The sequence below is a fragment of the Gymnodraco acuticeps genome, unplaced genomic scaffold (assembly GCF_902827175.1).
Source record: "Gymnodraco acuticeps unplaced genomic scaffold, fGymAcu1.1, whole genome shotgun sequence".
Lineage (NCBI taxonomy): Eukaryota > Metazoa > Chordata > Actinopteri > Perciformes > Bathydraconidae > Gymnodraco > Gymnodraco acuticeps.
This window is the reverse complement of record NW_022990125.1, coordinates 851,328-877,291: the sequence shown is the minus strand read 5'-3', so window position 1 is coordinate 877,291 and position 25,964 is coordinate 851,328. Positions and strand designations below refer to the sequence as shown.

The following is a 25,964-nucleotide window of genomic DNA, read 5'->3' as shown; positions in this document are numbered from 1 at the left end:
CATACAAAAGAGATATTGTTCCTGCATGAGGGGCCCCAAACAAGAGATTTCTGTTAACTGTAGGCTACCTGTTTAGAATGAAGAAGAAAAAAGGTGCCTTCTACATACAGCAGATAGCCCAAACTCTAAATATGCCTGTAACGAGTTATAGTTATTTTAAATAACTATAGGCCAATCTCTAAATTATCAGTTCTGGCGAAGATGCTCGAACGCCTAGTGAGTGAACAAGTAAAGGAGTTGTTATGTAAAAATGATATCCTGTCTAAACATTAGTCAGGTTTCAGAAAGAAACACAGCACTATCACTGCGACAATGAAAGTGGTGAATGACATTACGAGTATCTTAGACAATAAGCAGAGTTGTGCAGCTCTGTTTATTGATCATTCCAAAGCGTTTGACACCGTTGATCATCGCATCAACGGTCCGCAAAGCAGAGGCTAGCCAGTATAGGCATATCCAGCCATGCAGTGGGGTGGTTTGTGAACTACCTCTCTGAAAGGTCCCAATGTGTTCACTTTGATGGGCTGTCTTGAGTGGTTGAACATTACAAATGGTGTTCCCCAAGGTTCTGTTTTAGGTCCACTTTTATTCTCTATATCAGGGCTTCTCAAACTCCGGACCAAGGTCCGGATCCGGACCGAACTGCAAATCAATCCGGACCGAACCCTGTGTTCCATTATTAAAGAAATAATAATAAATTATTAAAAAAAAATATATAAAAAATAAATAAATCTGATTCTGATGTAAATTAAAGTGGACCTATTATGCTATATTGGAAAAAATATATTGTAGGGCCATATCTATACAAATATAGGTCTGTGAAGTTTTTTGCTTAAAATACCAAACAGTTCACCCATTGTAGCCATGCCTCATACTGCTCATAGCCCTCTGTTAGCCCTGTTAGAGAAACGCGGATTTTTTCGTCCTTAGCTTGAAAAAAAAAGAGGAGGCGGAGCTAATGCCTGATCAGAATTCTACCGGAGATAAAGTTAAATTCTGTTGTAATAAAACGCCATCCTGTTCTTATCCACATCAAGGATTATTTCTGAAACAGTATGGATCTCAAATGCTTTGTCTCTTGCGGGTTTATCACAAGGTGAGTTCCTTTTTTGATTTCCTGCTTTTTAAACACATGTGCTCTCCAGTACAGGTTAGCTCTGAGTGTTAGCGAGGCTTGCTAATGTAAACAAAGATGAGATTACGTCCAAAACACGTTCAAAACGCGTCAGGCATTGTTTCTGATAGCAATTTTCTGTGGGTCCGCTGCCGATTTGACGTCAGATTGGCAGCAAATCTGTATCCGCTCGTTGTAGCCTACCCCTGTTTTTTAAAAGATTTGGGTACGGAGGAAAAGAGAGCGGGTTGTATTTTCTGACGCTGCGTGAGTTCCCAGACGCACCGGGGACACATATTTATGTATAAAAGACATCACAAAGTGCATTTTGCATGATAGGTCCCCTTTAATGTATATTGTCTTGTGTCTGACGCGTTCTGAGAATGAACGTGCATATATTTACTTGTGTGCGCGAGTGTCACACGCATTTAAGTTAACCACAAGTTTATCTTGACTTTCTAATACTTCTAATGCCATTTTTGCTGAGGTTCAAGGCATTGGCTACAGACAAACAGTGCCATTTCTCCCACTAGTTCAAGCCATGATACTGTATGTATGTATGTATGTATGTATGTATGTATGTATGTATGTATGTATGTATGTATGTATGTATGTATGTATGTATTGAATGTCTGTGCGTATACAGGGGCGCCGTTTACTGACAGGCAAGTGTTTGGACCAGAAGGGGGCCCCCAAATAAGGTAGATTAATCCTATCCAATCCAACTTTATTTACATAGCACTTTAAAACCTCCTGACCAATAGCGCGCCAAAACTGCTTCTTAATTTCAGTTTCGTTGCTCCGCTCCGGGGGTGTGGGGGGGGGACTTTACTGGCATTGATCCGGACCATTGACCTTGTATAAAATTCACAAGTGGACCTTTAACAAAAAAGTGTGAGTACCCCTGCTCTATATCAACAGTTTAGGTGAAAATGTCGATGAAGCTACTTTACATTTTTATGCGGACGATACCGTGATGTATTGTGCAGGTCCCCTTAAGGAGGCTGTTGTTAAACTGCAGGCTGTTTTTAATATTATTCAGACTCAGCTCGCTGAACTAAAGCTTCTTTTAAATGTTGATAAAACTAAGGTAATGCTCTTTTCAAAAGCTAAAAAGACACCAGAGCCTGTTTTGGATATTGTTACTGCGCAAGGAATAATACTCAAAGTGGTTGCCTGTTATAAATACCTTGGTATCTGGCTTGATGATTGTCTCACTTTTAAACTTCAGGTCAATAACCTGCTTAAAAAGCTGAGGGTTAGGCTAGGTTTCTTCTACAGAAACAAGTCCTGTTTCTCACTTGAGGCCAGGAAAAGGCTAGTCACTGTGACATTTTTACCTGTGCTGGACTATGGTGATCTGGTCTATGCAGTGTTGTAGTCAAGTCACCAATTCACGAGTCCAAGTCATTCACGAGTCCAAGTCACTCTCCAGTCCCCACTCTTCGAGTCCGAGTCCAAGTCCGAGTCACCTAGGGAGAGTCGTAATCGAGTCCGAGTCCAAGTCCGAGTCACCCAAGGAGTGTCCGAGTCGAGTCCGAGTCATCATTACCTGTGTTCGAGTCCGAGTCCAAGTCCGAGTCACCCAAGGAGTGTTCGAGTCGAGTCCGAGTCATCATTACCTGTGTTCGAGTCCGAGTCCAAGTCCGAGTCACCCAAGAAGAGTCCAAGTCAAGTCCGAGTCACAAGTCTTCATGTATTAATCTTAGTGGATATATGTGTTGAAATGTAGCTGTAGCTCCTCTACATTGCTTTTATCCTGTCATGGTATACTAATGTGTCTATTGAACTGCTGTGAAGCGAGTGTGGCTACAACGTTCATTGTAGGCTAGGGGCGGGCTAGGCTACTCATCATCTGCAGTATCACCAAGGACATGTATCAAGGGCACCGGAAGCGGGGGGGCCAGGGGGCCATTGCCCCCCCCCACTTTACGGCCCTGCCCCACATTTTCGCAGCAGCGGATGCCGCAGAACCCTGTACACATCCCGTTTCAATAATTCCCCTCTACTCTAAAGTCGCATCTAAAAAGAACGCCATCTGATCTAGCTGTGTATATTTTGTTATTGTTGATTGTTATATTCAATCTCATTAGCTACAGGCATTTTTTAAGCTTGTAAAGGGAAGAAAACAGCTCGCCTCTCACTCGCCACTCTGCTCTTCTACAGCGCCGCTTCCCCTCCCTCCGCTGACATTATGAATGTAAGGCATAGTAATCATAGATAACACCGCAGGGTCCGTTACAGTTTGTTTTCATCTGATTTCAAATAAACAAAGTCTTGGCTTTCAGAATATTAAACTTGTTTCGGCAAATTCAGATGATAAATCGTAGCAACATCGGGCCATTCGTGAGGGCATCTTAAGCCATCGTATGACCGCCGGTGGAGTTTCTCAGGCTCCGGCAGCAACTTCGTGAGCGGTGGCAAAATCTTTGGCATGCCAAAAAATTGCCGAAGGACCTTGCGAAGGTTCATTTTCGTGTTGAATTCATGTGTCAATTGTGCCCTTCGTAAGGCCATCGTTAGGGCATCTTGTTATCATCGGTGCCATCGGGCATTCGCCCCGATCAGAGTGAGGGTGAATGCACTGATGATAACACGATTTGACAAGATGCCCTCACGAGTGCCTTACGAAGTTGCCGCTCACAAAGTCGCTGCCAGAGCCTGAGAAACTCCACCGGCGGTCATACGATGGCTTAAGATGCCCTCACGAATGGCCCGATGTTGCTACGATGACAGCCGAATTTGAACATTTCCTTTATCGTGTGTCCATCGGGTTGTTTTATTGCACAACAAAATCATGTAACTATATTATGTTACTAACCCAATTTGTGTTCTGTGAAACTAAAAAGGATATAATATATTATTTTGAAGGACAGTTGACAGGAAGTTGTTGTTGTTATGGAAACAACATTACGGAGAAAACGTAATATTTTCTACATATAACGACGGATAAAGTAAAGAACAAAGTCTGAAGATATCAGTACAGTATCATAGTACTGTAACATAATTGTTTTTGGTACTTTCATTGCAGTTGTATGTCTTAAATGTAATGTAAATGTGGCCTTCGTGTGTGGTTCGGGGCCATCTTCGTGCGAAATTCACAATTCCATATTTGTGTGTCCATCGGGAGTCAATTTCGGGACAGTGTGACAGGGCCTTAAAGGATGGAGTGATTGTGATGAAGCTTTCAAGGTAATGCACCTTTTGTCCCAGCATGTGAGAAAAATACACAAAAAGAGAATAATTATAGTTTCATGATCAAATGTTGCTTATTCTACGCCTGATGATTTGTGCATATTGTCAACACATATTATTGGTTTTATTTTCTTTCAAATAATGATAGTATTCATTTTCAATTGAAAACATATATTTTGAGTTAATTTACTTAGAGTGGAATGCATTTCAATTGCTCTGAACTTAACAAATGTGTAGCTTTTATTCATTTTAATTTCTGCATAGTAAATTCAACTGATTTGATCTGATTTATACCTTAAATATAATACATACATTACATTACATTGCATTTAGCTGACGCTTTTATCCAAAGCAACTTACAATAAGTACATTCGACCAGGAAGACACAACCTTGAGGAAAACAGAATCATATAAGTACATCAGGTTTCATAGAGCCAAACATTTCAAGTGCTACTCAACTGGCTTAAGCCAATTATAAGCCAGTCCTTTATTAGTATATAAGTGCTTTGATAAGTGCTTTGTTAATAAATCTATCGCTCGAAGTACATACAAAACATTTTCCAGACTATTTCATTGCGCAGCACCAATATAAACCCCTGAATCATCATGAATAAGAGGAACGCTGAAGTAAACAAAACCACATCAGACGTCTACTCAGCCAAAGCAACCCAAAGTAATGGGACAGTTTTGTACAAAACAACTAAATATAAGTAGAGAAAATGTCGAAAGAAAAGAGCAAAAAAGCCAAATATTGTTGACAGTGAAACTTAATGTCCTGGGAAAACGGCATGCAAAAGTGCAGAATGGACAGTTTCTCTAGTCTAAAGTGAAAAAGCCAAATCTGATTTACAAGGCATATACACGATATGTCAGGAAATAAATGGAAATACAACTCAAATAAGCTGTGACAACCATTAAGATGCTTATACTGTACATGCTCTAAAATAAAAAATACAAAGAAAAAAGGTCCCAAAGCACAACAAGTTATGGTGCCAGGATTCAGCATTTTGACACTTCAGAACTAATAATTATTTCATTGAGGAATTATTTGAAGCTGCTATTTCCCAAGCGTGTTTAGAAATGACATGATGCCTTGGGCATGCATTTTTTGGACAGCTGAGAGAGAAACTACTGGTGACATGTAAATGAAGCTGAAAAGCTATTTACCCTTCTTATCCTCGAGCCTGGCTGTCACCCTCTGCTAAACATTAACGTTTTCCTTGTAAAAGAAACCAACACAAAAGAGCTGCTTGCAGAAAATTGTGGACACATTGAGCTGAAAGTATTCATCTAAACTTTAAGCCAGTGTGTCTTTCAAAATAAACTCATTTTATGCTATGATTTTTCTTTCTTCTCTTTGGTTTGCTCTTAGAAAGTCTTCTTTCACAGTCCTCATGCGATGTATGTGAAACTCTTCCTTCTGCAAACCCCAGAGGATTGCAGGAATGCAGATAGATGGTTGCCTATGAAGGCTGAATATTTAGCTAAGAGGGTATGTGTGGGAATCTGCAACAAGAACTTCCGTCTCAATAAACAAAGGCATCCAGAAAGATTCAGCAGTCTCTCCCGATTACAAAGATTACCATCTTTGAATGGTGACATACAGACTCGTGTTTTGTATAGTCAAATCACGACCATGGCCAACACCTCGTCATTGCTTAGTTAAATGTTGCCTTTCAAATAGAAACTCCATCCTGTAAAAACAATCTCATCAAAACCGTCACCTCTTATCCAGAGTGCTATTACAATTTAAGTGGATTAAAGTCCTTTTGTTTTACTGTGGATGATGGACTAAATACTCACAGTAAATCTAAATGACAATCATCAAGGTGAAGCAGCCGTCTGAACACTGATGTTAACCTCCTTCAAACAAATGAAACTTCACTTTCATAACTGTTGATGACTCACTTCTGATTATCACATGCACATCACCCTTCTACATTTTGAAAGGATGCAAATTGTTTCTAGATTTAAAGAATCTATTTAGATTTCAACAATACAAGTAATTTGATTTGATTAAATTGTACTTTTTGTAGTCTGACCATTATCATTTCAGCAATTATCCAGACAGATTTCTTTTAATCAAATCCCTAGTTGCTGGCTCGCACTGATTAATTTCGCAATGGGTCAAATAACATCTTCACTTTTTCGGTTGGATCAATACCCACCCTTTATTTATGGATGGCTCTTTTCTACTTTTGCCCTTTACCATTTGTAAAGTGCCCTCCACCAGCAGTCACTGAAGCGCAGCAGCAAGGGCAGGACTGCTGGTGGAGTCAGATACAAATCCCAAATTGCCTAATGCCCCTTCAAGGAGTCATCCTGTGTGAGAGTTCTGGTGAGGGTGGATTTAAATCCAGATTCACTTCACAATTGAGTCATCGACCTGAATTGGAGGTGATGCACGGCCAGCTTCTTTCAAAATCGATTCCAGGTTACTGCCCAAGTTGATTAAGGGTATTTGTCATTGATCTGCCCCACAGCTTAATGCTAAGTCATTATTGAGTAATTATTAATATCTCCGCCTGGTGTGTGTACTATACTTTAAAGTTGTCATGGCATTTAAACGACCGGCACACACATAGCAACATTAACATTAATCTAAAGTCATGTAAAATATTCATTGTCCCTTTAGTTCTGTTTCGGTCTCTACACCTTAAAGGTCTCCTATTATGCTATTTTTAGGCATCTATTATGGGTCTCAGATATATACAAATATTTAAAAAACAGATCATGCATGTTAGACATCCCTCATATCCCTCTATTTTAAGCTCTGTTAGAGAATGGCTGATGGGTCCTTACAGTAGCTTGAAAAACATAAAAGAGGAGGCGGAGCTAATGCCTGCTCAGAATTCTACCAGCAGATACAGCTAAATGCTGCTGGGATTAAATGCCATATCATGTTCCAAACCACATCAAGGATTATTTCTGAAACAGTATGGAGCTCAAACGCTTTTTCTCTTGCGAGTTTATCACAAGGTGAGTTCTTTTTTTAATTTCCTGCTTTTTTTAAACATACTCTCTCCAGTACAGGTTAGCTCTGAGTGTTAGTGATGCTTGCTAATGTAAACAAAGACCATATTACGTCCAAAACACGTCGTGCAATGTTTCTGATAGTGCCGTGGGTCCACATTTCCGATATCACATCATATCGGACGCAAATCTGGATCAGCTCCGATGTACCCCCAGAGAGGGTTTTGTATTCTGACACTTTGTGAGTCTCCTTAAACACTGGGGACACATTTATGTATAAAGGACAGTAATAAGTGAATTTTGCATGATAGGTCCCCTTTAAATAAAATCTCCCTTTAGCTGCTAGTTGCTCCAATATGTCACATTTTAAATCTGCCATTTGGTGGTGGACTGATTTTGTAGGGTTGTACAGTTGCATTGAACTGCTGAAAGGACGTAAATGGGAGCCGCGCTAATAATAATAATGAATAAATGTTACGGTGTGCAGGAAGCAGGACCCAAATGCAGATTTAGGTGACAAAATAATTCCTTTATTTCAAGGCTACAATATTCAGAGACAGAACAGAACACTCACCGCAGTTTACTCGTAACACAAGACGAACCGACACTGAACACAGGAAGAGACAAGACTAAATACAGGAAGGGGTAATCACAAGACGAGCCACAGCCGGGCAGGGGAGGAGAAACACAAGGGCCACAGGTGAAAACAATCAGACAACTAGACACACCAGGGAAACTAACGACGGGAGGAAAAACACAGGAAGAAGGACCAGACAATATACAAGGATGAAAATATCCATAACCAGACATACAAAACTACAACACAGACAGATCCTAACAGTACCCCCCCTGTGAAGCTGACCGTTGAGCGGCCCAGACCAAGCAAGGAGGCAGAACGTCCACAAATATAACCCGACGTGGGCATTTATTAAAATCTTGAGCACAGGACACAGCCTCAATCTTGCTGTTCCTGTGCACACAGCCACCAGCCTCAAGGATCTCACACACCCTACCAGCCTCCCAACAGATAGGGAAACAGAGCCTAAATACACACACTAATCAGCACAACAAGACACAGGTGCGGGGGGGAGGAGACAACACAGGACACCAGGTGCACACAATTACCCGGCCTGAAGCAGTCAGTCCATAGTGACGAAGTTACCTTCGTCACATTTCCTTCCCCCTCTCCCCAGGAAGCACAGTGTCTTTTGCAACCTTCTTTTCGCTCCAATCCTTGGGTTTCTCCTCGGCTGGGACCCGTTTCTCTTCGTCACGATGGCGTTCCCGCTCCTCGATCTCCTGTTGACGAGCGCGCTGCTTTCGTTCCTGCTCCTCGAGTTTGCGCAGACGCTCCTGGTACTCCAGATCCTCCTCCTCTCGCTGCTCATGTTCCATGCGTTCATCCCTCTCAAAGTAGTCCATCTTTTTCTCCTGGTTCTTCAGGCGCTCCTGGAGTTCCCTCTTCTCCAGCTGCTCCACCTGCTTGTCTCTCGTCTCCTGCTGCCTCAACAGCCGTGGCCCCCTGGTCCGTTCCAGGCATAGCCACCCCCAGCCGCGGTTCCTCTCTTTAGTCCCTCTTCTTTCCTCTCATAATTTTCACTTCCTTACTTGGTCAAATCCCACTTCTGACACCAATTGTGAAGCTGACCGTTGAGCGGCCCAGACCAAGCAAGGAGGCAGAGGCAGAACGTCCAAAAATATAACCCGACGTGGGCATTTATTAAAATCTTGAGCACAGGACACAGCCTCAATCTTGCTGTTCCTGTGCACACAGCCACCAGCCTCAAGGATCTCACACACCCTACCAGCAGACAGGGAAACAGAGCCTAAATACACACACTAATCAGCACAACAAGACACAGGTGAGGGGGGGAGGAGACAACACAGGACACCAGGTGCACACAATTACCCGGCCTGAAGCAGTCAGTCCATAGTGACGAAGTTACCTTCGTCACACCCCCCCTCAAGGGACGGATCCCAGCCGTCCCAAAACAAAACCACAAAAAGTCCAAAACCACAAGCAGGGTGGGTGGTGGGGGTCCGGAGGAGGGACACAAAACTAGGGCCAACAGGGTGGGTGGAGGGGGTCTAGAGGACGGGCTTGGGCTGACAGCCCAGGGGCAAGGCAGAGCTTGTCGGGACAGGACACAGGATTGGCAGGACCCCCGGCAGGAGAGCAGTCGGCGGAACCTCCAACAGGACAGGACACAGGGTTGACAGGACCCCCGGCAGAAGGGCAGTCGGCGGGACCCCCAACGGGACAGTACACAGGGTTGGCAGGACCCCCGGCAAAAGGGCAGTTCGCGGGACCCCCAACGGGACAGTACACAGGGTTGGCAGGATCCCCGGCAGAAGGGCAGTTCGCGGGACCTCCAACAGGACAGGACACAGGGTTGGCAGGACCCCCGGCAGAAGGGCAGTCGGCGGGACCCCCAACGGGACAGCACACAGGGCTGGCAGGACCCCCGGCAGGAGAGTAGTTCGCGGGACCTCCAACGGGACTGGACATGGAGCCGGAAGGACCCCCAGCGGAACCTCCATCGGCATAGGACATGGGATTGGCAGGACCCCCGGCAGGAGAGTAGACGGCGGGACCCCCAACGGGACAGGACATGGGATTGGCAGGACCCCCGGCAGGAGAGTAGACGGCGGGACCTCCAACGAGACAGACATGGAGTTGGCAGGACCCCCAGCGGAACCTCCAACGGACCATGACATAGGGTAGGGACTTGAGACGTGACTCGAGAGGAGACTCGAGAGGGGAACCAAAGGGGAACTCGAGAGGGGACTCGAGAGGAGACTCGAGAGGAGACTCGAGAGGAGACTCGAGAGGAGAACTAGAGAGGGGACTCCAGAGGGGACTAGAGGAGAGACTAGAGGAGGAACTAGAGGAGGGAACTCCAGAGGGGACTCCAGAGGGGACTAGAGGAGAGACTAGAGAAGGGACTCGAGAGGGGACTCGAGGGGGAACTGGAGAGGGGACTGTGGCAGCTGGGGCCGGGACCATGGCTGCTCGGGCCAGAACTGGGGCTGAAACCATGGCTGCTGGGGACTGTACTAGGTCTGGAACCATGGCCGGAAATATGGCTGTATGATCCAGTTCTGAAGCCGGAAACATGGCTGTATGGGCCGGCTCTGGAGCCAGAATCATGGCTGTAAGGTCCGGTTCTGAAGCCGGAAACATGGCTGTAAGGTCCGGTTCTGAAGCCGGAAACATGGCTGTAAGGTCCGGTTCTGAAGCCGGAAACATGGCTGTAAGGTCCGGTTCTGGAGCCGGAAACATGGCTGTAAGATCCCGTTCTGAATTCGGAAACATGGCTGTATGGGCCGGCTCTGGAGCCGGAACCATGGCTGCTAGGACCGGTACCTGAGTACGAGCTGGCTTCCTAACCTTGCGTCTTTTAGAAGTCTTTTGGAGGCTCCGTGGACCTCCAAACGCCAGGCAGGATCCCAAGAAAGGGTCAGAGAATGGAGACTGGCACTCAGGGCTGCGTGAGAAAACTCTGAGAAACTCAGGCAATGAGCCTCTCAACCATGGCATATTGTCCACCTCCATTTGTGCCTTTTTGAGGACAGCCTCTTTGTCCCTTTTAGCCAAGGTTCTACTCCATTCAGCATAATGACACTGAAGAGTGTACTCTAGGGATAACAAGTCCAAATCAAAATTAAAATCCGCTGGGTCCATTGTTGGTCGGTTCGTAATGTTACGGTGTGCAGGAAGCAGGACCCAAATGCAGATTTAAGTGACAAAAATAATTCCTTTATTTCAAGGCTACAATATTCAGAGACAGAACAGAACATTCACCGCAGTTTACTCACAACACAAGACGAACCGACACTGAACACAGGAAGAGACAAGACTAAATACAGGAAGGGGTAATCACAAGACGAGACACAGCCGGGCAGGGGAGGAGAAACACAAGGGCCACAGGTGAAAACAATCAGACAACTAGACACACCAGGGAAACTAACGACGGGAGGAAAAACACAGGAAGAAGGACCAGACAATATACAAGGATGAAAATACCCATAACCAGACATACAAAACTACAACACAAACAGATCCTAACAATAAAGATCCATAAAATCAAAACAACAAACTGAAATCATTACAAAAGCGCTTTGATGAGCAAGTATGGAGCAACTTACTAAGGGGATGATTGTTTCGTTTGACTTTATGTATACATGAAATGAGTGCAGCTTTGATTCCTTTTCCAAATTCTCTTTGTGCAGATTGCGGTTTGAAGAAAGTTTATTTGTACAGCATATTTGCTACACAAATCCAAATCAATATAATTTACATTACAAAAAGAATAGAGAATCACAAGCATATAGAACAAATAATCACAACAAAGTTATTACGCTGCATTTATAAGCAACTTTTAGGATGTAGTATAGCATCCATGGTGCTGCCAGCCCAACAATCTAGAGCATTTATGGGTTCAACGCCATGCTCAAAAGCACTTCAATATGCAGACTGGGAATCGTAACACCAACACTGGGATTAATGGACCTGCAGTGCAGAGACACAGCAGCCATCTGCCCTGGGACTACAAAATAAAGCGTAGCCTTGGCTCGCAGTACAGGGACCTTTGGGGCAGTATTGTAAGCAGACTACAATGTAAAACGATATCAAAAGCCCAGATGGTGCAGCCGCAGAGAAAATGTTATCAGAAGCTGAAAGGCTGAGCCAACAGGCTGAGATCGTCTCTTTCCACAATCCAGCCACCTGCTTCGGCGGCCGCATCGCTTTCAGATGTTGAATTCCTCCTGAGCACATCATGTTCAAATGGTTGAATACAGAGACGAGTTGAATGCTGTACATTCGGCAGGCCTCCACGGTTAGTCACTGCTTTCCTCGAAAATGCTCTCTTTGTACTCTTTAGGGTGAGACTTCGAAGCGAAACATGACTTTCTTTTGCAGTTCACTTTTCACATATTGCACTTAATTCATCGACAAAAATGATTTTCAACATTTCAAAATCATATTCAGTCTAAAAAAGTGCTGGTTGAGCAAATAAAATCAGTTTCAGAGACGATAATCTCCACTTGACATTGTTGAAATAAATGTGTTTATTTTTTAAATGTTCAATAAGCTTAGTTTGAAAAATGTTCTTGACCTTGGGAAACAGAGATTACATTTTTTTTAAATGGACTGCACTCAAATCACTCTATGACTAACACAAGCATTCACCTATTCACACACTGCATGGCAAGGCTACCATACAAGACATGTGTGTACTGTAGACAGACAAGGAAGTAATCATCCCAAGGACTCCATCGACAAAACTCATAGGATTTTTCTTTTGTAACATTGCAGAAAAGAAGAACTGTGGCAAATACATTCCTATGATAATGACAATCTTTGTTCAGCAGGATATCTTCCACATACTAACATCACTTTTATAATTGTGGATGCATAAATACAAACAAAACAAATATATAATGATTTTAATGCTATAAATAACACATATGTATGTTATGTTAAGAACAAAACTTGAAAATCCCAAAAGCTTGTGTTAAGCAGGGCATCTCCTAAAAAAAGTATTCACAAAACCATTGACTTTGAAACAAGGGCTAAAGTGCTAAAAACTGATTTCCAGTTCAGTCATTCCTGAACCACTCTATGATCAAGATCTTCTTGAAAGGGGTCATTTAATCTCTTCATGCTGCAGTCCGTAACTTTACTGTTTTTGTAATGTTCGCACATTTCATTGGGTCATTTTTGAAAAAGAGATATTTTGCAACAGACTGTACAGTATAGTACCTGCTCGAAAAGCCAGATGTTTCCATCAGGAGTAGACCCGTAAATAGAGCTAAAAGAATGTGAATATTGGACTGACAGTACAGGAATAGAGTTTCCAATTTGTTTTCAACTTCTACAGCTGACTAAATTCCATCAAGGCCCTTTAGTTGATCTAAACATTGCCAGAGATTGATAAGCGCTTTCTTCGCAGTTGAAATGCTAACAAATCAAGGAAGATTGAAGTTTCCATTGAAGTTTTTAATCTCAGACTGCCCAAAATTGCAATGTGAATGGGCCATTCGTTAGCAAGTAAGGCATTAAGAAGCTCTGCTAATGATGTTTAAAATGCAGTTGGCAGGAACAAGTTGTAGTACACACTTTAAAATGTATATTTCTTGCTTCGTTGCACTTGGATTTCTCTTCACACGTTATGTGAAGACAGTTTCAGGATGCATGTGATGAAACAACAATAATGCAAAGTTAAACATTCAGTGGGTGTACTTTCCACCATCGTTATGTGTTCATTATCCAACAAATTCCAGAGTATATCCTTGCAACAACATATGGATAAACCCACATAATCACCTGAGAGAAGAAATTGCCTGCCATAAGTTATTGAGGCGGTGAGGCAGTGAGAAGCAAAAGTGAAGAAAAAAAACATAATTACACATGGCCAGGAGCTGTATAGCAGAAAATAAATGCTGCTAACGACGACATACAATCTATTATTCAGGTGTAATGATGGTACAATTTAAAACATAGTACATTCAGGCAGCTGACATTTTAATTGGTCAATCATGGCAACAAACATCACAGCTGGTTTCACCTGAGCACAGCTGGCTTGTTCTTAGCACTTAGCTCGATATATTTCACCAGCAACAGCAACCATTATTGAGGGAATTCCCATGAGATTTGCTCTACTTTCCGGACAAAGTAAATCAAATGCATTATTATTATTATTATTATCATTATTAAGTGGGGGCCTATAATGCTTTTTGAGGGTTGTCCCTTTCCTGTAGTGTGTTATATAGGTTTATGTGCATATCAATGGTCTGCAAAGGCTACATGTCTAAAGTTCCCTCCAGAGGGAGCTTGAAAACGCCTCCATTGGACACCTTTGTTTACTGGGCCTGGGCTCTTGTTTCAGATAGAAAATCACTTTTTTAACATTGAGATGTGATAATATTGGTGCTGGATGAAACCAGTAAGAATATAGATTACCTCTGTTAATTCCCATAATCATACAGATATTAAACACCCCCCGCCCCCGTTTTCTCCTCTCCCTCTGCCAAAAGTCATACCCTTCAGACTTAATTATCTGATGGACTCCTACACATGGCAGCCTCACCCAACCGAGTTAATGGGCTGCATGTGGGCGGCTTTCACACAAGCTGAAGATTGGCATTTGGCGCTGTATGAAACTTAAATTGTATTAATACTCTAATACCTGTCAATCTGAGCACCACAGAGGCTCCGTGGCCAGCAGAATCACTGATTATAATTGTCTTCACCTAATGCCATTTACTGCATTTTATAACAATTTTACTTCTAATTAAAATGAATTGCTGTGTTATTTATATAATAAACTTAATGAGACCTCAAGCCTTTTTGATTCATAATGTATTAGTCCAGCAGCAAGTCCTCAAAAAAGGTTTTAGTTTTCGAGATACCCCTACCCGAGTTAGAACAAATGACAACAATGATTTTCCTTATCTTTAGGGTCTTATCTTTTATTTTGGGGGAAAATGTGTTTTTTTGGTTGTTCTTTAGAACTACACTAATCCCTGAAAAAGAGCCAAATTAGACCAGGCCGAATGGGGGAATGGTGACAAAAAAGCCCATAACTTGAGAATGATCACTCTTTTCCTCTTCAGATTTACTGAGGTATGAACCAGGTAGATGTGCTACTTCACCAAATAGTCAGACAATTATTTACCTAAAGAAATACTGAATTATAGTCCTGTAAACTTAGCTTTAGTTTAGACGGAAATTGTACTTTTTGGTGCAACACGTTCTCACTCCCAACCCGTCACATATTGACGGACGGTCAGGACCCCTCCCCGTCACTCTATTACGTACAGGGTACCCCTTGGAAGTCAGTTTTCAACGGGCAGGGCGTCCCATTGACTTGCATAGAGCTCCGTGAACGTTGGTAATAGAGGAGTTGGGATCGCGGAGAAATGCTCTCCGCAGATCCATTCTCACAGCGTTTATCAACCTTTTTCTTACTCAATATCAAGCCACACTTATTGTTTTTACTTCTTTATTTTAATTGAATAATGTAGGACTTTTGTTGCCATCAGTTATGGGGAGAGTAGGGACTCAGAATACTGAAATCTGTATTGTTTCATAGTTTTTTCCTTCTAATTTTGTATTCTTTTCTAAACCACACACTGTTATTTACTCAACAATAACATATAATTATCCTTGTGTTTATTTGTTTGATTAATAAACACAAGTTGGAGTCCATCAGGACCGAGGGTCGGAGCAGCTCATAGTAGTTGCTTTACAGAATATTACACCCGGAAGTAAGTATTCTCTCCGCTTCGCTTGACAAACCCTGTGATAGTCCTCAAGCTCTGTGATTGGATGTTTGAGTGTGCGCCGAGGGTTACGCCGAGCGTTGAACAGCACTTTGAAATGGGATGGAACCACGACAGACTGTCCAAAACTGGATTTGAACGGGTCCCCCCCTCCCCCACCCCGTCCCCAGAACTACACATGCTGGCTATTGTGTGTTTCGCAACATGTTCTATGGCACGTCTCTACTGGGAATTGTAGTTTTAAAAGACGTTTTCGTATTTCCCATAATAAGAAGTTGCCAGTATTAAACTGTGTACATCCCTGGAGGTTTAGGGGATAGGAAACACTCAAATGTAAAACATATAATTAATAAATGGGTGAAAATTGCTTGTGCCCATAATGGGCAGCATTAATATATACCCACATGACAGCTAAGGTCAGAAGAGCTTTATATAACAGCTGGTCTTATGTCTGTGACCCCTCCTGTTGTTAATTGATAAGCCTGAAACATGCACTTGTCAAGGTTCAGAGGCAAATATGGCAGTAGCCATCGATCATCTTACATTACATTACATTGCATTTAGCTGACGCTTTTATCCAAAGCGACTTACAATAAGTACATTCGACCAACAAAATACAAACTTGAAGAAAACAGAATCATATAAGTCAGGTTTCATAGAGCTAAAACATTTCAAGTGCTACTCAACTGGATTTAGATAAGCCAGTCCTTTATTAGTATATAAGTGCTTTGTTAGTAATTATATCGCTCGAAGTGGAGTCGAAAGAGATAAGATATACTTTATTGATCCCAAGTTCGAAACATTTGCGTTACATCAGCATGTGTAACAGTTGTAAATATGCAGTGGTGTTTATTTGTAAATCATTTAGTATAATCAAACAAATTCTGTGTTTTATATTTAATAATTCTGTGTTCTTTATTTATTGATTGTTCAATACTTGACAAGGATGGAGATGAAAAACCTGGGTCGCAGGTTCCTCAACAGTGCATTACAATACATCTATCAATATGTGTGTATACTCCACCATAAACTGTCATTCTGCACATTTCTTATACTATCTACATACATCTTATAAGAGTATAATACATATGTATAATATCAGTTAAAATAAGTGCTTAAACATAAAGTAGTTAGCATTGCAGGAAAGCAATATATTAGTACTTTGTCAGGCTTAATATGTATACCCCCAAAGGTTTTTTCTTATTGAAAATAAGACCTTAACCTAAAGTATTCTTTAATGTTTAAATAAAGCCTTATTAGTTTGTCTGTCTGTGTCTCCTATTCATATCTAATCTAATACATTTCAATAACGTGCGTTAACCACCAGGTGTCCCTTTCTATCAGCTGTGCCGTTATGGTGTAAATATACCAATATACCGATTGGATCAAATATAAAAGTCAGCCGAATTAGTATTGATACTGCAAGGAGACTTATATTGTGAAGAGAAATTGAAGATTTAGTTTGATTGCTGATATATTTATGATCCACGTCACATATTCAGTTTCGGCGGCAGTTATTCCTGTTTATCAGGGCTCTATAAATAGGGAACTATGTAATATTTAATGCAGCCGAACCATGTATTACAATGCCGTTATGTGATGACCTTCAAATAGAAAAGCAAGCACACACGGAATAAAGTATTATTTTATTTAAAAAATTTTTTTCCGGATTTCACATCAACAGGAAGTCCGGTTAACTATAATGTCCGTGCGCAACAATATCCGCGGGTGAATAATAATCACCACATTACACACATCCCTTCACATTTAAGTTTACATTTAAGTATTTCGTGAGGCCTTCTAAAATGTTTTTAAATATAATTAGGGTTGTAGTTGAAGAGTTTGTAAATGATTGCGTTGCGCAATCGCACAACGGTACGTCCATTAATTCCACAACCACACACATGGATTAACATCGATTTAATACATTAATGTAGCAAAATGTCTTTGTTTCTGCTAAAAGAGGTGTTGACCAGCTGGGGCAACAAGAACATCGGCGAAATCGAGTGTGACTATTAAAAAATAAATAATTATTATATTAATATTGACAATAACAACCGACCGTCGGGGTAGCATTTGCCGGGGAGCGTTCTCATGGCGTCTATTATCAACGCTATGGGAGGTCTATGAAGGTCTATGGGATGCCCCAGAGCGCTTACGAATTATACGGCTCTGGGATGCCCATAGATGAGAGTAACAAATGCGTCACTTCCGGGCAAAAATAACGGCTCCGCCCACTTTTGGGGGAAAACAACGCTGTCAGTTGAACGGCGGTCAATACAAATTCTGAAGTTTTTGCCAATCCGATCAGAAATTCTAGAAAACCGGAGATGTTTGGATCTTCAAAGAGCCCGATTACAATGGCCAGACAGGCAAACTATTACATTAAATCATTGGAAAACGACGATCGGGCTGGTTAAATTAAAAGCTGGTTAAATTAAAAGCAGCAGGCGGGGCTGTCATTTCGCCAGCTGTTGTGCGAGGCGGAAAATAATTGTTTTATGATGCCAAAAAGCTGCTGTGTCGTGTATTGCACCTCAAACATAAAAAAAAAGAAAAGAACAGTAAAAGAAGAGCTCTGTGGCTTCAGGCTATTCACAGAGAGGACGAAAATCACAATCAATGGGACCCGGCCAGTCAATACGTGCACGTCTGTGGTAAACACTCAGGGTCGGCGTCATGGGGGGTCATTCGCGGGCCATGCCCCCCCAAATGAGTCACTGTGCCCCCCCAACGCAGGGTGGGCAAGCCTTGTCACTTTGCCGATTTTTTCTTTTTTTTATCATATAGTAAAAAGTGAAAACGTTTCCACTAAAGGTTTTTTGTGTGAAATACATCAGAAATAAAGAATACAAATATAAAACACAGCCTGAGGTGTGCTCACTGCTGCTCTCTGATTGGTGTGTTGCTTGACCAATGACCCCCGACCTTTTTTTTGTTATCATTACGTGGCTGAGTGTTTAGATGAAAGCCCAGTGGCGATCTGTTAATCTGTTACACTGATTATACAGTAAAGCCATCAAAAATAATATGATATACAGTACAGTACAAGTACATGGGTCTCTGTGTTTCATTCAAGCTCTGTGTGTGTGTGGCACGAGCGCATTTTGTGAGTGCGCGAGCGGTAACGTGGAATGTTGTGGTTAGCATCTGGTTAGCTAGCTATGCTAACGGATATAAAGGGCTGTTTCTACACCAAGGTGGAGGACAGTCCTCTCCTGTCAGACTGAGAGGATCTTATAACGTCAGCTCAGTGAGGTAAGGACTCTCTCAGTGTTTAGATAGTTCACTTTAGTGTAAGTTATCTCAGTGGGTCTCAAACGGTTTTGGTCACCATTTATGTAAGTATTTTCGAGGAATACCTTTATATGATCATTATAGTTATTAAAGAGAGAATAAATGAAAAACGGGTATGAAATACTATAGGACAGTAACACAAGAATACAGTTTAAAAGGGGAATGATTAGTGAAATATCCATAAAGAAAAAGTAAATCTGTGTACAGTTCTGTTTCATATGGATGCTGAGAGATGTAGGCTATCCATAGATCTCTTCACTTTGCTCTCAAAGTGCACCAGATTGATGCATTTAACTTCAATATTTTAAAAATAATCTTCCCGGGGGAGCATGCCCCCAGACCCTCCTAGAGGAGGTTAGGTCCACCCCCACCTAAAACATGTTCACATGGATAGGATACTAAATACATTTGCACACTTTTTATATGATGGCCAGTCCATATCAAATCAGATCAAGTTTTATTTATATAGCACATTTTTCAACGATTTTTGGTCGAGCCAAAGTGCTGTATATACAGTATAATACAAAAATAACCTACAGTAAAGACACTTTAAAGCAAATACAACAGCACAGTTTGTGCAGAATATCAGTATGAGAAAACGACACCCTCTGTCCTTATATGTTTCTGTTTTGGTGGTCGTGCCACAACCGTGCATGTATGCACAAGTCATAGGTGCACTATACAATAGCACTACACCCCTGCAATGTGTGTGAAAGACAATAGACTTTACAGCATGTTTTTTTAAATTGAAGTTGGTGTTTGTGTGTTGGTTGTTGACGGCAGTGTGTGCCCCCCCTTGGTAAATGATTGCCCCCCCATTCAAGTTGTTCTAGAGCCGACCCTGTAAACACTTCATCACAGGTAAATGATGATGCTAACGAGGCTAATATCAATCGTTGAAGTAAATAGATGTCATGTTAAAAGTTTAAGAAGTGGAAGTAGATGCTGTATTGAAATATAAAAAACGGACAAACCAAGGAAATTAGCCTGCTGCCTGTACACACAGGGTGACATTAGAGAACAGCCCATTTGGCTCAAACTGAAGCAAATTGATCAATTCATTTAAAAGTTCAAATTGGTGAATATTGAGCGAAATGGGGGGGGGGGGGGGGGGGTTATTATCAAAACAGTCATTATGGTAATTATTTTATGATCTACATATTTTATAGGCGCAGTGAACTTAACCAAAAAACTGTCAAGTTTGTCTCTGTATTTGGCTAACACCTACCTTCATGGTTTAAGGATACCATGTGAATGACGGCGAGCATCCAGATTATGTTCCATCCATATTCCCACAACGACCATCGTCAGAAGGCTCTAAGAGGCTAAAGCGATACCAAAGGAGAGATGCTGTTTCTCAGCATGAGGTCCTGCCAGCAAAAAGGCAGCGAATAAAGCCACCTACAGAGGCTTCTCCTACTGAAACCCCTGAAGATTTTGATATAGCTTATCCTGAAGCCCCTTTCACTGAGGATTCACTTCCTCAGCCCTCTGATGATTATGAACTGAGTGACACGCCAGCATTACATAGGCAGCAGGTTTCCATTGCCATAGAGGTTGCCAATCTCAGGAGAGAAAGAGATGAGGCAAGAAGAGAAAGAGATGAGGCAAGAAGAGAACTCCAGAACTGGTCTAAGGAGCGTTTGTCTGTTCATGCTATTAAAGGAAACGACAGTGCATGCAGGGCCATGGCTGGGCTCAGCTGGTCAGTTTTTGACTGTCTTCACCGATATTTAGTTCAGTTCATCAAATCATCACCAAAAGGTTTTAGATTGTCTACCCAGGACCAGCTCTTCCTTTGCTTGCTCAAGCTACGCCAAAATCCATCGATTGCTTTGCTGAGCCAAATACTACACAGACCAGAACCCACCGTCCGCCACATATTCCAACGTTGGCTGAATCTTTTGTATGCGAAAATCACTTTCCTCATTCACTGGCCTGACAGGGAGTGCATCACCCAAACCATACCACCAGTGATGAAGGCCAACTTTCCGCGCCTCACATCAATTATAGATTGCTTCGAGATCAGAATTGAACATCCAAAAGCCCTTAAAGCCAGGTAAAGGTGCCAATATTTATGGGTTAGCCAGGTAGCTTTGACAGTGTTCGTACACAGGTCTGAATAAGTAATACGAATGAGTTTGATAATTTACAGGTCTTGTTTTTTAAATGTATGCTCAGATAGAGGGATGCTCATTGTACCCAGCCGCTGCATGCATCATATCAAATATTAAATGTATTATTGAAAACAAATAAAGGTCCATTAAAGGTTTGAAATCTTAAACTTGAAAATGAGTCCTGTTCATCTAACCGTGTTTTTGTTTCTTCTTTTCAACAGGGCAAAATCATACTCTAATTATAAGAAGTGGACTACAGTCAAATATTTCATAGTGTGTAGTCCTGCAGGAAACATCACCTTCTTGTCCAAAGGTTGGGGAGGAAGAGCATCAGATGTCAAGATAGTTAGGGAATCTGGCTTTATTTCACCCCTCTACCACCATCCTGGGGACCAGGTAATGTTTCATCTTACATAAAGTGCACATATTCTACACTAACAGTTCATCACATGCATTTTCTTGGTAATCATTATGGACAAGTGTTGTTATTTACTGTTTGACTGCAAACATTAAAAGCAAAAGGCCTACATATCTTATGCATTACTTGTTTTAGATCTTGGCTGATCGGGGTTTTACTCGAAAGATGAGTTTGCCTTACTTGGTGCCAGTCTCGAAACCCCAGCCTTCACTCTAGGCAGGAAACAACTCCCAGGCAAAGACGTTGAAGAGTCAAGAATGAAATCAAAATTTCTGATTCATATTGGTAAGTATACATTCATTATCCACAGACTGGTAAACTATTGCACATATCAATATGATGGAAAATAAATTAACTCTTTTACTAAATTAAGTTATATAAAAAACAGCACTAACGGACTGTAGCAAATTGAATAACAGTGCAAACAAAGTACTTAACAAACAATTACTGAGAACAATGGTAAAATGTGAAGTTTTATACTTGAAAATATTTTAAAACAACTGATGGGTGAACAGAACGGGTGATCGGTGTGCTGAAGCGAAGATTCCACATCCTGGATGGGCCGCTCCCTGTTTGCTTCGTAAAGACCCTGCGGGACGAGATGGAGAACAGGGATGTAGCCACCATTGACAAGATAGTACATACCTGTGCCGCCTTGGTCAACATGTCAGGTAGCATTGTGTTCAATAAAAACAGACAGGGGGATGTATAGGTCAAATCAGTCCTGCTGTCTTTTCTCTTTGAGTCACTTAGTTTTGGCCATGGCAGCAAAAGAACAACTCTTCAATGACTATCCTTCAGCTTTTTAAATCTACCTTACTGCTCTGCTCTCCTTCCAGGAATGACAGTTGACACCACGTAATTATTCTGTAAATGTAAATAAACTATGTATTAGGAATTGTCTTAGCTAGTATTAACCTAACAGCCACCTAACAACAAATGCTCGCAAATGTTAATGAACTATAATTATAAATAATTGTTTAGGTTTTGTGTTTTACCTGAAGCTCCTGTTCTGTGTCTGACTGTGTCTGTTGACTCCTGAAATTGTTATACATAATTTGTGATTATTTGTATTGTTTCATAATATTTGTGTGCCATGTATTACATAGTATAAAGATATAACAGACAGTGTATTTGCAGTCTCTAAGGAAAATGTTTTATACCTGAAGCTCCAGCTCTGTATCTGGGATTGTGGTTCCCGCCAGCTGTGGGTAGATGTGCCTGGCCCAAAAACGGCTAATGGTGTCCACTGCCTGACACTGAAAATCTTCATCTTGTTGGACACGGAAGATAACGGTTTGCTTTGGCGTCCAGGTGATGAAGTCTGCATAGGTTGTTTTGCACACAAACATCTGCATCTACACCTGTAAAAAAAAAGAGAAAGAAAAAGTACAGCATAGACTCCGACTACTTACCTGCAATTAACAAAACACAGATAATACAATTCCTTATGAGTTGTTATTTATTGTATTACCTGGGTGTAGTAGCTGTGGTTGGTCCTCAGCGACAACAAAGTGTCCAGATGTCCTCTCTTGTCTGCTGGCAAATCACTATTCCACTTCAAGGGGCACTTTACCTCAACCACCCCCTTTCCACAGCAAACGCAGTGTACATAAGCATCACAGCTTACACCAATGTAGGGCTTCTCTCTGCTAACTCGGAAGCCTGCCCGTTGAATACTGATGCTTGTGTGGGGTTTATATATGTCACTGGAGATGTTAATTAAAGTGGGTGCTGTATATGCAGTTGTAAGGCCCAGTGCATACTTGTATGTCTCAATTGCATCTTTTTCGTGTTCCCTACCCCAAATGATGCCTGGTGTTTTCAGCGGATTTTTGCGTGATTCTTTCTGCACAATATCCCTCAGCAGTGATTTTGATGGTTTCTCAAGAGATGTGTGGATAACTCTGTGTGCTGATGTACCTGTCACCCTCCCAACCCTCTGCTGGTGCCAAGATGAACATTCTGCCTGGTCTTTTGTCTCTTCCTCTATTGCCTGTACCTGATCATCTGAACAATCTGACAGATGTTGGTACCAAGGCTTTGGTTTGAAAGGGTCTGCAAAAGCCTTGAAAGTGCTCAGACCAACAGGCAGTTCTCCTGAGGCAGACAGCATTTCCAAGAACTGTTGTTTATTTTCTTCATTCGCCATTGGAATGACCCTGCAGTTTGTTCCTGTGTCCCTTTTTTTGGCTTTGTCTCCATAGAAGTCTATATTGATGACCATGTCTGCCTCAACTTTTTTCGTGCAGACTTTATTCCAGGCACAGGCGATGCTGGTTGGTGCCACACTTGTATATCCAAGGCGAACTGATGCCTCCAACTTAAAAAGCAGGGCTCCGACATGGGAACAGCTTTCTCCTAGTCTAGAGTAAAAAATATATTTTTTAAATAAATACTTTTTCACCAAATAACAAAAGCATTTCTTCCCTTCTGAAGGATAACATAGGTGGCATTGTGACTGTACTATTAGTGTTATGCAGTCAGCTTACCCTGCCATGCAATCACAGTGAGCAGCTGTGACCTCTCCAGTCTTGTTAACAGCAACCCAGGTGTTGTGGAGTTTACAGTATCTGTAACTCTCCATGATGGCTTTACATGGGTCTTGAAGACTGTTGTGTCAGCACAGGGTTTGTGGTGAAGAACCACATCCACCCAGCCACTGGTAAAAAAGGTATGTGCTTCCAGAGACCTGAAGTTCTTCATTGAACTTGCTGTGTAAATCCCTAGAGGACAAGTTAGCAGACACAAATCTCTAAACCTGCTCTGTCACATCTAAAAACATTTAAAAAAACATTAGTAGTACAACCATGGGCAATCCAGAAAGTTAATTAATAAAGACTGAATTTTGCTATTGTGATGAACTGTGTATGTTAAAAATATTGTCGTAGGCTACTGTGTTGTGGTATATTTACTGAGATTATAAAGATAGGCTATAACATAAAATCGTCAATTATCAACCCTACCTATAACTAGATGCTATCATTAATTAGCTTGGTAAACCCCCTATTTAACACGTTATTGTATAACACATATTTATAGTTTAAACAGTAACGCAAATTGGACAGACTATTAAAACGGATAAATAATGTGTCTTGATGACGTCCTATACAAACTACCTGGAGATTCAATGAGGTAGTTATAGATGTCAGGATATGACACCTCAGGCCATTGAGTCGGATCATTTGTCCACTCGTCCACCGGCAGACAGAATGGACATTGATCGCCTACTGCTTTTAATTTAATCATATATCGAGCCCGATCGTCGTTTTCCAATGATTTAATGTAATAGTTTGCCTGTCTGGCCATTGTAATCGGGCTCTTTGAAGATCCAAAAATCTCAGGTTTTCTTAATTTTCTGATCGGATTGGCAAACACTTCAGAATTTGTATTAACCGCCGTTCAACTGACAGCTTTGTTTTCCCCCAAAGTGGGCGGAGCCGTAATTTTCGCCCGGAAGTGACGTAGGTGTTACTCTCATCTATCCCGTTGACAACTGGGTTGCGTTCCGATAATCCAAAAATCAGCTCCTAAATTCTAACCCTATCTCCTATTCCTTGACCTCTGAGTGAAATGTCACGGGGTTAAGGGATAGTGGATAGGAGAATTCAAAAGGACTTAGGATAAGAGACTGCGGTACTTTAGAGAATCCGAATGCACTTTCACTATCCGACGTGTTTATGATGCGCCAGCGGACGTCATTGTGTGCGTCTGCTGCTGTGGGGAAACTATGGAAACTACAGTTTTCTATACAGCGGACTACAACATGGATGTTTAATAAGAAGGAGGCACTACTGTAAACTCATCTAGAGACTCTGCACCGTGCTCTGATGCTGTTGTTTTATGCTTTATGAACGTGGACAACAGAGAAACATATTCTTCATGACCAAAGTTGGAATTGAAATAAAAAAGGAAAGTGAAACTTATGCTCGTCACCCTCTCCCTCCGGTCCACATTAATACAAATGATCCCAATACGTATGATTGTATGAACTATGAAAATATCTTAAAATCAATACAGATGTATTTATTATAAACGTTAGTCCTTAACATCTATCACTGTGTATATCACCATTCAAACATCTTTTAAAAGTTGAACAAACCCCACACAGCTCAGTAAACACTGTGAGATGTTGACTTTATTTGATCATTTCAGTAAAAACTAACGTTCATATTTCTCTTTTTGATTATAATACTGATGAAGGTTCAGAAAAAAGCACTTTGGCAACTTACCACATACGTTTTAAAAAGCTTAATAAGCACCGTAACTTTCATGATATCATTTCTCGGTCATAATCGGTTGTTTCCATGAACGGCCGACTGTTGTGATGGCAAATGCTGCGGCTGCATTGCATTGTGGGGCAGCATTTTCTCCTCTCCTTTCGGTTAGGGAGGTCCAGTGGTTCCTAAGCTAAAGGAGGTTATAAAGGAAGTTTGAAACCTCCTTTCCTTTCATTTGGAGAATTGGAACGGCACTTATCATGGCTGCCAGCAGGGCCGCCTTAATGCACGGGCTGACCTGGGCTGAAGCCCAGGGGCCTACGGAGATCAGGGGCCTATCA

The 25,964-nt window shown here is 41.7% G+C and overlaps 2 protein-coding genes across 2 annotated transcripts; one reads left to right on the top strand and one right to left on the bottom strand.

Moving 5' to 3' along the window:
* The first annotated feature begins 17,697 nt into the window (after window positions 1–17,697).
* Window positions 17,698–22,150, top strand: LOC117546431. Its single transcript, XM_034216662.1, has 4 exons — window positions 17,698–17,764; window positions 20,111–20,927; window positions 21,207–21,381; window positions 21,539–22,150. The coding sequence occupies exons 1-4, from the start codon at window positions 17,698–17,700 to the stop codon at window positions 21,617–21,619; spliced, it is 1,140 nt and encodes a 379-aa protein (XP_034072553.1). The 3' UTR covers window positions 21,620–22,150.
* Window positions 22,151–22,734: 584 nt separating this feature from the next.
* On the bottom strand, window positions 22,735–24,606 carry LOC117546463. Its single transcript, XM_034216703.1, has 3 exons — window positions 23,896–24,606; window positions 22,878–23,769; window positions 22,735–22,767 (listed from the first exon to the last, which is right to left on the bottom strand). The coding sequence occupies exons 1-3, from the start codon at window positions 23,988–23,990 to the stop codon at window positions 22,762–22,764; spliced, it is 993 nt and encodes a 330-aa protein (XP_034072594.1). The 5' UTR covers window positions 23,991–24,606; the 3' UTR covers window positions 22,735–22,761.
* Window positions 24,607–25,964: the final 1,358 nt, after the last annotated feature.

Bases quoted from the DNA above. Each gene is read 5' to 3' on its own strand.
- LOC117546463 (XM_034216703.1), bottom strand. From the start codon at position 23,990: ATGGAGAGTTACAGATACTGTAAACTCCACAACACCTGGGTTGCTGTT. The intron at 23,770-23,895 runs GTAAGCTGACTG...TTTTTACTCTAG, and splicing joins CACTGTGATTGCATGGCAGG to ACTAGGAGAAAGCTGTTCCC.
- LOC117546431 (XM_034216662.1), top strand. From the start codon at position 17,698: ATGAAGGTCTATGGGATGCCCCAGAGCGCTTACGAATTATACGGCTCT. The intron at 17,765-20,110 runs GTAACAAATGCG...TCATGGTTTAAG, and splicing joins TGGGATGCCCATAGATGAGA to GATACCATGTGAATGACGGC. The intron at 20,928-21,206 runs GTAAAGGTGCCA...TCTTTTCAACAG, and splicing joins CCAAAAGCCCTTAAAGCCAG to GGCAAAATCATACTCTAATT.